At 39.3% G+C, this 13,641-nt stretch overlaps 1 protein-coding gene across 9 annotated transcripts in view; it reads left to right on the forward strand.

Annotated features, from left to right (window-relative positions):
• The window catches only part of AFF3 (ALF transcription elongation factor 3), a 309,887-nt gene extending 296,246 nt beyond the window's left edge, over window positions 1–13,641 (forward strand). For all 9 annotated transcript variants that reach the window (XM_072994485.2, XM_072994483.2, XM_078390317.1 and 6 more), the window contains 5 exons: window positions 941–1,012; window positions 5,315–5,408; window positions 7,004–7,053; window positions 8,458–8,672; window positions 10,335–13,641. In XM_072994485.2, coding sequence (XP_072850586.2) covers window positions 941–1,012; window positions 5,315–5,408; window positions 7,004–7,053; window positions 8,458–8,672; window positions 10,335–10,456 — 553 coding nt within the window. In that variant the 3' untranslated portion in view covers window positions 10,457–13,641. The remainder of the gene's footprint in view (window positions 1–940; window positions 1,013–5,314; window positions 5,409–7,003; window positions 7,054–8,457; window positions 8,673–10,334) is intronic.

The raw sequence follows: 13,641 nt of genomic DNA on the forward strand, positions 1-13,641 counted from the left end.
CCCGTCTAGAGATGGGCATGAACCATGGTTCAGTGATTTGGTCTGGAGCCTGCATGCTTCCCTCCCTTGCGCAATCACCCATTCACTGGCAGCAGCACGCTTCCCTCCTCTGCCTTCCCGGCATGATCGTACACTCAAAAAAGGAGGCAGGACAAGGAGGTCAACGTACGGTGCTGCCAGTGAGTGGAGAGACAATGTGGTGGCATGTAACCACAACAAGAAGGTATGTTGCATTGTGAAAGGGTTTAAAGATGAAAAACAACAGCAGCCCTGAAACAGTGATATGGGATGGTACAAATAACCACTGAAGAAAGAATGGGATCATATAGTTGGCAAAACACATCAGCTACCCAAAAGACGGAAATGCTAGGGTCAACATGGGAAAGGAGACCATATAGAGAACTGGAGTTGCTTGAAAGAGCAAGTTTGGATGATATATGAAATGATGGCACCAGTAATCAATCTGTAGGGGAAAAAAGCCAGTGCAGGTTGTTATTGGTTCATAAAGTTTAGAATAGCTTCCTGGAGACATTATTGTGCTGAGTTAAAGCTCGACCAAACAGTGGAAGACAGGAGGGCCTGGCGTGCTCTGGTCCATGGGGTCACGAAGAGTCGGACAGGACTTAACGACTAAACAACAACAAAGCTGGACAGTTGGGCAGGCACCGTGACCGTTTTTAAGATTCAGAAGTGGGAAAGATAGATAAATGAGATGTTTATGGTGAGCGCATGTAACAGATCAAGGTTGCAACTTAACACATACTCAGCTGGGAGTAGGTTCTATTGAACTCAGTGGGACTTGCTTCTGAATAGACATGCACAGGATCATGCTGGAAGTTCTTGGCTACAATAAATCCATAATTACTGACACTGTAAAAAAATACTTTTATTTTAATGCTTGCTGAGTTTATTTACTGGCCTTTTGTTTGATCTTTTGAAGGTATGCAGTGAGACTAAAAACCCACTCAGGCCCCAATGGTTCTCAAGAAGAAAAACAATTAGCTGCATTATGGTTAGTAAATTAGTTGTATGAAAGATTTGTTTTATGTGCTGTCCTCAAAATCAAATTTTAAAATATTAGAAACAGCCTTTGCTTTGCTTTTTGACTTAAATGTCAAGTCTTCATGTGCAGATTTCATGGTCCTGAAGCTCCAATGCAGACTCTTCTGCTTCCTCCTGTGTCTCTGTTTCTAATAATCTGCTTGTGCAAATCAGCATCTCACAGAAGCTGGCTTGAAAACAGAGCTTTGGCTGTTCCACATAATTAATTTTAGCTGCCTGCTGGTTCTGTCTAACAGGGTCATTCAGGTGTAAGTTGACCTTAGTGTGTTCTAGTCCTTATGACTGGGGTTTCAGGTATGGTCTTTTCTTCTTTTGTATACAATTTCAGGATCAGTCATACAACATTATGTTTCTGTTACATGAACAGTTAGTTTCCATGGTCAAAATCCAGAACACATGCCATGGGCACAAAATACCATATGCAATTAATTCGCTATGTACAAACCAAGTGATCATTTTGAGTTCATTAACATAAAGAACAGCCTTGGTGCTACGCAGTGAACATGAAGTGCATGTGCTCAATACACATGGATAAAATTTTTTTTAAGTACATTTCAGATTTCCTCATCTTGCGTGGCAGATGTCTGCCTAGTAAATGCAAATGCCCAGTACTTTCTGGTCTTCCCAGCTGAGTGATACAGAACTTGGACATGACCATGTCGTGAAAGAATAAGAAACATGAGACACTGTTCATTCGGGAGTGCCCAAAGCCAGTCGTAGTCTGGCTTCAAATTGTTCACACACAGGATGAGACCCAATCAAAATGATGGTAATAGCATTATAAAAGTACAAGCTGTGATCTAAAAACCATTAGCAATGTACGTCCTAAGTGGGCATCTCACGCATTTGATCTCACTCTGTCTTTGGTTGAGTTCCCTTCACAATACACTGGACCACTCTTATTCTGGCAGATCTCTTGGAACCAAAAAAAGTTGCCATTCTTTAAACTGAGGGTTCCAGCAACCTTGCACTCCAGTTCTGGGAGAAAGGCAAGATATAAATTAACTGAATTGATAAATAATAAAATAAATCCTTGGGCTCTTATTACCATTGTCATAAGTCTTGTCTTTTGAGCTTTTGTTATACAAGCACACTTCATAGCAAGGACTTGATTTTAAGTGTGTTCCAGATACATGTTCAACATTAATTGGTAGAAGTTTCTTGAGCCTCAGCAACCAAAAAATGGTTCCTAAATGTTTCCCATTTCTTAGGGTTTTGTGGGAAAGAGAGGCGGAAGATTTTCAGAAATCTTATAGATCCAACCTTGGCACATCAGTGTGTAGAGTTTAGTGTTGGGGAAGGGGGAGGCGGTGCTTGCTGTCTTTGAAAACAGAGGCCAAAGAGAGAGGAAAGCCAGAGGTGGACTGTCTGTTGTTAACAACACTGAATAACAGCCCTAAGTCTCTGGCTGCCAGAGAGCAGATGAGTTGCTTTCTTTTGCTTATTCCCTGTACCTGGAAAGTGACAGAGTGAGAATTATGACTTGAGCACTGCATTTCTATCTAGGCGTAAAGCTACACAACCGTTTAAAGCATAAGCAGCCAGAATCAATTTTTCATCTCCTGTGCACAGACTGCCCTCTCCTGGAATAAGAGGAAATTCAAGTCACAGCATTTCTTATGAATACAAAGATGTTGTGGCCCCTTAAAGACTAAGTGCTATACTTTAATGTGAGCTTTTGTGGACAAGTCCACTTCCACAAACTAACACGGCTACCTCTTCTAAAACCATTTCTTATGAGAAAAAGAGAATGAGAAATGCAAACACCTCAGATAATATTTAGTATATTAGGGGATGTAGAATCAATTGTTCATATAGGACAATTTTATCCTTTTTGTATGATGCCATTTACTTGTGTATTATGTACCATCAAGTGAGGACTGACTTATAGCAATTGTAATAGGGCTTTGTAGGTGAGATATGTCAGGAATGGTTTTACCAGTTCCAACCTCGACCCCCATGAATTTCCAGGCCTGAGCAGGGATTCAAACTCCCATCTCCTGAGTTACAGCCTATTACTGTATCCACTGTAACACACTGGATATCCACTATTTATTTAGACCTCCATAAAACATGTCTGTAAACACTTGAAATGAGAAGTTACCTCTGAAATTTTGGTGAGCCCCCGTCCTGCAAATTAAGTGATTCCCCTCTCATATACCCCACCAGTTAGCAGATTTTTTTTTAAAAAAGCTTCCACAGATAGATGACCTTTATAAAAGGAGATTAAAAAGAATGGATATTTTGTCATTTTAAGAACCCATCAAGATTTCAGGATCCCTGTTATGCAAATACGTCAACCTAGTTTGGTTAGGTGCCAATAGAAGAAGCTAAATGGTTATTGTAGGCTGGATGATATAGATTTATTTAATTTAATTTAAGCATTTATCTATCAGATATAGATAAATATCAGATACTTAAAATATCAGATATACAGCCTCCCAAAGTGGTTTGCAATGTGCTAAAAGAGAGGATATAAAGATATACCAAATTTAAGAAATATTAATACAATAGAACAGAATTAGGTAGTAGTAAATGAAACACCTGAAAAGCCTGGGCGATTTTTTTTAAAGGGGGCTAAAATAAACTCAAAGATTTGGATATTCTAAATCTTTTGGCTAAGGCCAAATAGAAAGCAAGCAGAACAGTGAGGTACTGACCCTGTCCAAACTGTCAAGAGAACTTGGAATAAAGGTTGCCAAGTCTCAGGACAACAGCTAAATCCCCAGGGAATTGTTGTGCTTTCCCAAGCCTCCACATAGGGAGAGAAGTCTGGTTTTATTGTGTGTGGTGACTTTAATGCCTGGGCACCCTTGTTCTCATTATTTCCAACCAGCCTCAGGGTTCACTGGTTGAGCAGGAAGGTGCTTATATATGCGCTCTTCACATGTACTACCAAAAAAAATCCACATTGTTTATCTTAACTCTCTCACAGATGACACCATATTATTTTACAGTTTCTACACAAGGGCCTGCCTTCTGTGACATCATGGAAGCCTATCCTAGGGATACATTTTGGCCTTGAAATCTCAGGAAAAAGGAAGCTGCTAATCTAACAGCCCCAGAGAGAGGAGTTTGTAAAGGGTCATCTCAAACTTGCGCTTGGAGAGAGGAAAAGAGCTCTGCCTGCAATATGCTTACTCACTTACTACAGATGTCCATTACTCGCTCCTTGTAGAAACCAAGGAGATGTACCAGCAGGTTGGCAGTAGGAGGATGGAATGGATAAAATTATATTCTGGGACATTAAGAGTTGAGGAACCAGCACAGTTGACAGTAGAATATATATGAGGAAATTGTTAGGCTGCTTCTTTTCGGATGCACAGTGATCGTAGGGCACCAGAGAGGAAATTGTATCTAAAGGATGCTTTTTGCATGTGCAATAAATATACCTTGTGTGCCTATAAATGCATATCAGGCAGCCACAAACAAAAGGCCTCAACAGAGGTAACAGAAGAAGCTGAAGAGTGCCAACTGATTCTCCAGTTTCTTAAAACAGACGCTTTTCATCATTGCATGTTGTAAGTTCATACTGGGGCCAAGGAAATTATGCTTGAGCATCGCCCTGCAGCGTTTTTGAAAGTGGCTCTTAGAGAGAAGCAAAACATTGTGAACATGTTAAACATAACCAGTGATTGTTTTCCCCCAGAAGTCTGGAAGATGATATAATGAAGCAATTGCCACGGATGGAATGCACGGTCATTTTTCTGCCTTAAGACACTTTACAGATTTCTTCCTCAGCAATGCTTCACTGACTTGCAACATGTGGTTGCTTAAATGCAAGAGCAAGGACAAAGAACTGAGTACACACAGACATCGTCAATGATGGTTCAACTCTATTACCTTCATTTCCTGTAGTCTTTGACTATCTTTTGTATTGTTCTTCAAAATTATTGGCCAATATTCTGTTGCATAAGTTGCCTCTGCAACAAGAGAGTTGCTTTATCAATTTTAGAGTGCTCATGACGTGGACAAAATACTATGAACTTGCACATGCCCTGAAACTGAACATGGAACATTTTAGTTAGAAGCAGTCTGCTGAGACCAGTGACATATCTTCTCTTGTGCGTGCGTAGTTATGCAACAGGATGCTGGCTATTGTCTCTCTCCAATAAGAGAAATAAGCCATAAATATACAAGAGTCAAAGAAGGCTTTCTTGTGTTGTGGCTCCCCACCCCACTCCCCTTCTTAGTTTGAATGACCACGGATAAAACAATATTCCCGAAACCATGTTTTTCTCCTTTCTTACAGTTATCGCTGTTTGGCCCTTCTATATTGGAGAATGTTTCGACTCAAAAGAGACCATGCTGTAAAATATTCAAAAGCTCTCATTGAATACTTCAAGGTACTTGGTTTGGTTGCCTCAGTAGAAGATTAGCATATTTCAGGAAGATTGTACAATAAGGCTTAGAGGAAAACATATTGGGCAGTTTTCTGAGCACAGTCACTTGTGAACCAGATCTGAATTATGTGTTCCTGGGGGATACACAGTAGCTAGTGCCCTGCACCTCTCAAGTAATGTGTAACTGGGGGAAAAGCACATGTAAAACGACAACATTGTCATAGTAAGCAGTGGGTTTGGGGAACTGCAGAAGCAGGGTGGAGAACCTTCAACCCTCTGGGTGCTTTGGACTTCAACACCACAGCTCCATTTATTGACTTTGCTAATGCAAAGTCTTTATTTTTTATTTTATTTATTTATTGTATTTATACCCCGCCTAGAGTGGTCGAAATGACTAGATAGGCGTGGTATAAATACAATAAATAAATAAAATAAAAAATAAAGTCTTTGCATTAGCACTGACTGGGTGCTTTTTTATTATATTGTGGTTTTTAGTTGCTCTGAGCACTACTCACAAAGACCAATCGCAAAGAAAAGCAAGGTAATTTGCAGAGCTCAGAAAACCTCCTGCAAGGATAACAAATGTTTTTTACTTGTTAAGGGAGAACTGCTCATAACTACATCCTAGCTAAATTGTACACAGTTTGATTCTTTAGATGCCATTTTCTCAAACTGATTAATTCTGTCAGAAGAAGTAAAAGTTTTTGCTCTTTTTCTATGCTTAATAACATAGGCCAGAATACATGCCTATGACTTCTTAACTTTTGTCTTCATGTATATTTGTGAGTGAGTGAGTGAGTGAGTGAGTGAGTGAGTGAGTGAGTGAGTGAGTGAGTGAGTGAGTGAGTGAGTGAGTGAGTGAGTGAGTGAGTGGGGGGAAGGTTATCAGGAATTTACTTCAGCATGTCTTTTATGTAGAAAAGTAACTACCGTATTTTTCCGTGTATAAGACGCCCCCATGTACAAGACGCCCCCAATTCTCTAACCCAAAAATTCAGCAATCAATCTTTTAAACATTAGAAAGGAACACATTTTTATTTAGTAATTAGGCAACATTTACAAGCCAGTACAGAGAGGGTGGGAGGAGGTGGGTCCCAGCAGGGAGATGCAAACATACCCCACTCCAAATGGGCTTGCAGGCAAGGAAGAGCTGCTTCAGGTCAGCAGAAACAAATGGAGGGGGTGGGAGGAGGTGGGTCCTGAGCAGGGAGGTGCATACACAGCCCACTCCAGACTCAGACGGGCTTGCAGGCAAGGAGGAGCTGCTTCAAGTCAGCAGAAACAAACAGAGGGAGGTGGATCGCAGCAAGGAGGTACCTCCAGACTCCACTGACCAGCATAGGGTAGGCAGCTTTGCTGCCGTGCGGTTTTCTCTTAGGCTTACTTGCTTGTAAAAGATGACCCTCAATTTTTCCTGCAATGATTTTAGGAAAAAGTATCATCTTATACATGGAAGAATACGGTAATCAAATTCATAGCTATTGTAAAATAGTTGACTGCGGACACCATATATAGCATTTGGATTCTAAAACATTCTCCCTGTTGAAACTGATTGCACTCCCAGTTTTTAATTGCTTGCAACATTTTTTTCTCTACAGAGCTCATCTAAAGTTGCTCAGGCACCATCTCCATGGGGTGCTAGTGGAAAGTAAGTAAATTCAGTGTTCTGTCGCAATATTCTAAATCTTGTTCAGCTGGAATTTGAATCCTAGCCACTTAGGGATAATTTCATTATTGGTATTTAATAGTCAGTCATTCTCTTTCTTCTCCCTCTGAACTTTAGAGGAGAGTTGCAAAGGATGTTTGCCCAAAGGCAGAAATAGACTATAGGTTCTTCATCATTAGAGGTGAACCCATGCTTGTGATTTGGGCAGTCATTTTTGTGTGTGGATATTGTGTATATTGGATAGCACCGGTAGCCACTCAGAAGGCATTGATTAATAGTTCCTGATATTAGCCCCATAGATTATGATGGTTGTCATGATCATCATTGTTATCGTCATCATCTTAGGAAGCAGTCTTAGGAAGAACATAGGCCCTGTTTATAGAAAGCTTAACATCGAGTTGGAAACATCGCAGCTGAACAAAGTTCAAAAGCTGACTTTCTTGATTCACTGAAACAGAAGCTTAAAGCAAAAGCAGTATGGTTGCCTAGGCATGTGAAGACCACCAAAGGGAGGCTGCAGAACTATATGTATTTTATGAACAAACCAGAAAAATTGGCTAGACAGCACAGCAATAGCACTAAGGGCTACAGGTCTAAATTATCCGAGAAAATGGCCTTGATGTTTCACACTTAATATATACTGTATATGGATGGTGTTAAATTGTTTGCAATCTCTCTGAGACTAAATAGTCTTTTAAATATCATTGAATCTTACAGTACAGATATCAAAATGAACTTTGATATTGATAAATGTGCTATTATCCACATGAAAGAGGCAGATTTTCAGAGGACAGTAACTGTGAGCTCACTAATAGACAGTTCAGTCAATGCTTAGAGGAGCAGAAAACCTGTAAATATCTAGGCATCCATAAAAATCACTATACAAATCACAAGGAACTTAAATTGTAATTCAGGAATGAGTGGTTTAATAGAATGAAGGTGGTACTCAGAACAGAACTTGATGCAAAAGGAAAAATTATTGTTATCAATACCCAAGCAACCCCAGTATTAACATACTCTTTGAAAATGTAGACTGGAAATACAGTGACCTTGATAATTTAAATACAAAAACCCAAATCTTTCTGTCAAAATCCAGTGCCACCATCCAAAGGCATGTATGGAGCACTTTTATTTGCCATATTGCATGGGCACGCCTAGGCTTATTGACTTCAAGATCTCTGTTATGGGTCAAATAGTCAAGCTTTCAAACTACAGGTCCACTTCATCAGAGGATACCAGAAAATGGCAAAGTACTACAATTCATCAATTAAGCATGTAAAAAGGGACTGTCAAACACTAGATAAACCTTAAAATTGTATTTGCTTCCTGGTAGCACTTTTATAGGTGGTCTATTTTTAATGTACTATAATAAACTTTGCTTTTCAGGTATACAGGGACACCCTCTCCAATCTCCCCTAGCCCATCTCCTGTGAGTTCTGTTGGGTCTCAGGGCAGCACTGGAGCCCCTTCCCCCTCCTCCATTGTCAGCATTCCACAGCGAATTCACCAGATGGCAGCCAATCATGTTAGTATCACTAACAGCATCTTACACAGTTATGACTACTGGGAAATGGCTGACAATCTTGCCAAGGAGAACCAAGGTGTGTAGTAAGAAATCCTTCACTAAAACAGTAACATGTCATTTTGACCAAGAGTTAACTTTAATTTGGGGTATGATAGGCTTGGATTGAGGTCCACGAAGTTGCACATAAAACAAGTTTGGAACACTACCTGGTTCTACCACCTACAGTCCATAGCTTTCCAAACTTTTCCTTGGTATCATAGAATAAAGAATAAAGCATCTTGAGCATGTGCTGTACTTTTCTTTCAATTGCAAAGGCTGAACACATTTAGAATTAGAGTACAGGCTGTATACATCCCTCAATCTCATTTTTCATTTAAAGAATTGTAATTTTATCTTTGCAGTTCTTAGCACACATACACACCAGTATACATGCCACCACTGCTGCCCTGAAGGAGAAGAAGAGAGATGAGCAGGCAGGTCCATGTGTAAGGTGTCCAGCCATGGAGCTCAGCAGCTTTAGAGGGCCTTTGGAAAGTATTCTATAGCTAGGCCTTCAGGCTTTTTGCATGCGCCTGTCTGTCTTCTGATTCTCCTTCCAGCAGTGGTAGCGACTGGAGCATTGCAGAACAGAAGCATCCGGTGAAGTAATGCACCATCGGCAAAGTGGAAGAAGACAAATGTGGGTTGATAAGGGGGAGGGGGCTTCCTGCTTCTGGATTAAATCCACACCAGCCTACTACTGATATATGCTCTGCATGGAGCTAGACAAAGACCATTTGGAAGTTTCCACTGATGCAGAGTGCAGCTTTGTGATCAGAGTATCTAATACCATTTTTGTACCAGCTGCATTGGTTACCACTGTGTTTCTGGGGCCAATTTAAAAAGTTAGTGATTGGCTCCAAAGTGCTTAACTGGCTTGGGACCAGGTTATTTACATATACATTTGTATGGGTTCTAGGATCAACCGCAGAGGCCTTGCTTATGTCCCAACAGGTAAGATCTATTAGACTGACTCACACAAGAGATGGGGACTTTTTTGTGATGGCCCCATCCTTATGGAATATAGAATTGGAGGTGAGACCAATGTCCTCCCTAATCATTATTCGGCAATGCAATGCTTGGTTTGCTGTTACTTTAGGAAGATTTTTTTTTTTTTTTGCCATTTCAGTCAATTATATTCAGTATTTCCTCATTTTACATTTTTATCTTGCAAGCTGCCTTGAGGAAGTCCTGCTATCTCAAAAAGTGATATAAAATTGTTTTTAAAAGACAGAGGGAGAGACATCTAAGTCAGAGTGTAACTTTCAGTGTTTAGTTCACCACCAACTATGTTGGCCAGGGAGTTCCGGGAGTTGCAATAAAAAAACAAACAAAAAACCTGGGAACCACTGCAATAGAAGAATAGAAGAGCTTTTAAAAGGGGGCTTAGAAACTAACCATTAATTTTGACTGGTTTAGGGCCTTTGGGTCAGGAAACAAATAAGTGTTCTTTTCTGTGCACAACATTTGTGGATTATAACAAAAATGAAAGCAAAGGAAGGGTTAAGGAATCAGGTTTCTTTTTCCTTTTTTTCCCAAATGAAGTTGTCCAGTTTGAGTATCAGAAGCCTTAATCAAAGCCTTTACCAATCATTCAAGTTTTGCCTGCTTTGACATTTTATGTGCTTTAATTATGGAATCACTGGAATGCCTGCTATGCAACCATAAATGTACTTTATTTTAATGTTTTCTTCCCTAGATTTCTTCAATGATTTAGATGCCCTGATGGGACCTGTCACCTTGCACAGCAATATGGAGCACTTGGTTCAATACACACAACAAGGACTCCACTGGATAAGGAGTACTGCTCAGTTCTCATAATAATTATCTGGACAGTAGATTCTCCCACAGCTAATTCAGTTATTCTAGACACTGTGCTACAGAAATACGCAACTGCAGCATTGCTTCAAACAAATGTGAATATTTCTTTAACACTGAAAAATATTTTTTTTCAGAATTCAAACATTGGTATGTCTGTTGATTATGCAATGTGTGTCTCTTCTGATACATTATATTTTAATGGTCTCCAAATATCACTTTCGTTACTGTAAAGACAAAAGTTTAAATATAGGTGTGTTAGAAAATGGTCTCCAAATATCACTTTCGTTACTGTAAAGACAAAAGTTTAAATGTAGGTGTGTTAGAACAAATTCTCTGTCTCTCTCACTCACTTACACACACACACACACACACACACACACACACAGAGAGAGAGAGAGAGAGAGAGAGAGAGAGAGGAGAGTCCTCCACTATGTTGCAGTCTAACCCTGTATGTTTAATTCAGAAGATCATTTTGTACTCTGCTTTTAAATACATCCATATATGTGTGCTGAACTTTTCTGAAGCAAATTGTTGTCTCACTGATAGATTTTTCTGTATCAATTCATAAAACACATCTGTTCTGTGCTTTACATTTTGACCTGGATCTTGGGGCCATATTGGGCAGGATACTTTTCCTAGTGGAAGCTGCTTTCACCAGCAAAAGCAGGACAGTTCATCCCCCACTCTCCTGCTGCTTCCCATGTGCCCTAAAATCTGCTCCATAGAATCCTCTGTAGAGCTGTGATGGAGGGACAGGAGAGGGATATGTCCTAATGCTAGAGCTAGCCCCTAGCTAGTCCTGTTTTATGAAACAATCATCTGGGTGCCAATAATCTGCATGTACAATGACCCCTTTCTTCCCACCATCCTCAGAAGTGGCCAGGCTCTGTAATAAATCTGGTGTTGTGTAACAATAAGGGGTTTCATCCCACTTACGAAGCCTGGTTACAGTATTTTACATGCAAAACTGGGGGTGGGGGGGAATAATGCAGCGTTAAGATGTGATATTTGTACTTATAACCCAGACATGTTTTTTTATCCTTAATGAGTGAAACTGCAGGCAACTATGTTTTTAAAAATTTAGAGCCATGGGGAACAAGTCACCAGTGGAAGATTCTCATGAGCCACAAAATATGAAACAGTTGAAAGAGAGAGGTTTTATGTTCCCAAAAGCAAGATTACATGTAATATGTAAGATTTATTTTTGAAAGTGTCTGTTCTTTTATATAATACCATTTTACATATATGCATATATGAAGCAAATACTCTTTGAAAATGGTAAAGAGGTTCAAGAGATAACACAGAATGAAAAAGGGATTTGAGAAGTGTTTATCTGAATAACATTTAAAAACAAATTACGGCTCATTCAGCCAAGAAAAAATAAATCTACAAGATAAGTAGACACATATTTTAATAGGCATTTTAACAATGTAGCTTGTTTGTGTAGGGTTTTTTTAATCTTGATTGTATCTAGTAATTGCATTCAGTTATATTTATCTGGAAAGCAAAAATTTGCTGTTTTCTGCACTGGAGCAATATATTTTCATTCTCTTCTTCCTTTTTTGAATTCTCCCTTATCAGAAAAGTTAATTGAACAGTAATTAATTTCAGTTTCAGCCAGAGAACTTTTTATCAAGTCGTTCATGAATGTGATAAATTATCTTTTAAAATTTATTCCTTTTTTTAAAAAAACAGAAATAAAACAAAGAATCTGATGGGACCTTTGACACTGACAAATTTATTGTGGCATAAGCTTATGTGAGCTGCAGTGTATTTTGTGAGATGCATGCAGTGGTAACTAAAGTAAATATATTTCTCTGGGGTTATATAGATACTCTGACTGCAGGTTGTTGTCGTTGTTTTCAAAGATAAGGGACAGATGATTCACAGTATGATTTAATTTTTATTTTTTTCCTTGTTATTATTGCTAGTTCAATTCTCCTTTTAACCTTTCTATCTGTTTTGCATTTTCATCCTGGAATGTTCAGTCTTTATTTTGCAGGGCTCCCTAAATGATACCATGCTAAAGGGGTTGTATCAGAGCAAGGGAAAAAGGTGGGGGAGGCCAGCTTTGCTAGATCTCTTAATCCAATGGACTAAATTCCCTTTCATTTAATGCAATTGAGGGAAGGGAATTTGAAACAATGGAAGAAACCCTTCTTTGGGGAGTGGAATGGCTTTGGATTTAGTGTGTCTCAATCTGCCCTGTCTCAGTGCCTTACACTTTCTACCATTTCTCATCAATGGTGGCTTTACATGGGCAAATTTAGGCTGATGGAGCAGATGGGAAGAAAACGCAGTTCTGCTGACAAAGCTCCTCTCTGCCCTATACCTTCTCCCATCCATCTGTCCCAAAGCTATGAGATCTCAGAATTAGAAATGCTCTACCTATAATTTCATAAGTGTTAATTGCATTGATTAGTAAAATAAAACATATTTAGGGCAGAGATCAGGTCTGCTGTGAGCCCAAGAGGATCAGACTTTGTCCCTGGATCCTTTAAGATCTATTAGGAAAATACAAATGCAAACTTTGGATGAATAACAAAGGGATTGTTTAGTAAATTCCTCATCATTCTTTTTCAAGACTACTAGTCTTCAGCTAAAGTAGTCTTTGGTGCTATTTAAGGTTTTTGCTTTATTTAGGTTAATTTGCTGTTTTGTCTTTTTAAAACAAAATATAATGCTGGCCTTATGTGTCAAAACACTTTCACTCTATCATTCATTTAGCATAGTTGTGCTCTGATTTGTCAGTTTTTGCAATACAGGGAACACCTGGATGCAAGAGCTTTTCTCTTCATTTTTACAGAGGAGGAGGAGGCAGGTCTGAAGCACAATGCCCTGGTTGCATATCCCCATAGAAGTGAAGGAGAAAGCCTGCATGAACAAGAGTACTAGCTCCTAATTCCCATACAGATGGGATTCCTGATGTACGGTCATTTTCTTAAAATATTACAAATTCCCCTAGTATCTGGATGAATGCAGTGCATTCCTGGATACTCTGAACGATCCGATTGTATGGGCCTTCTCCTTGCTTATCAGCATGAAGCTATGTTAGGCTATTCATTTGTTTGTTACCTTCCATAGTACAGTATCAAGTTCTTCGTATACAAAGAGAAATGTGTATGTTCTGTGAATAATTTCAAAAACTAATGATCCCGAGGAACAGTAAATGCTTCAGTACCCAT

The sequence above is a fragment of the Pogona vitticeps genome, chromosome 3, assembly GCF_051106095.1.
Source record: "Pogona vitticeps strain Pit_001003342236 chromosome 3, PviZW2.1, whole genome shotgun sequence".
Lineage (NCBI taxonomy): Eukaryota > Metazoa > Chordata > Lepidosauria > Squamata > Agamidae > Pogona > Pogona vitticeps.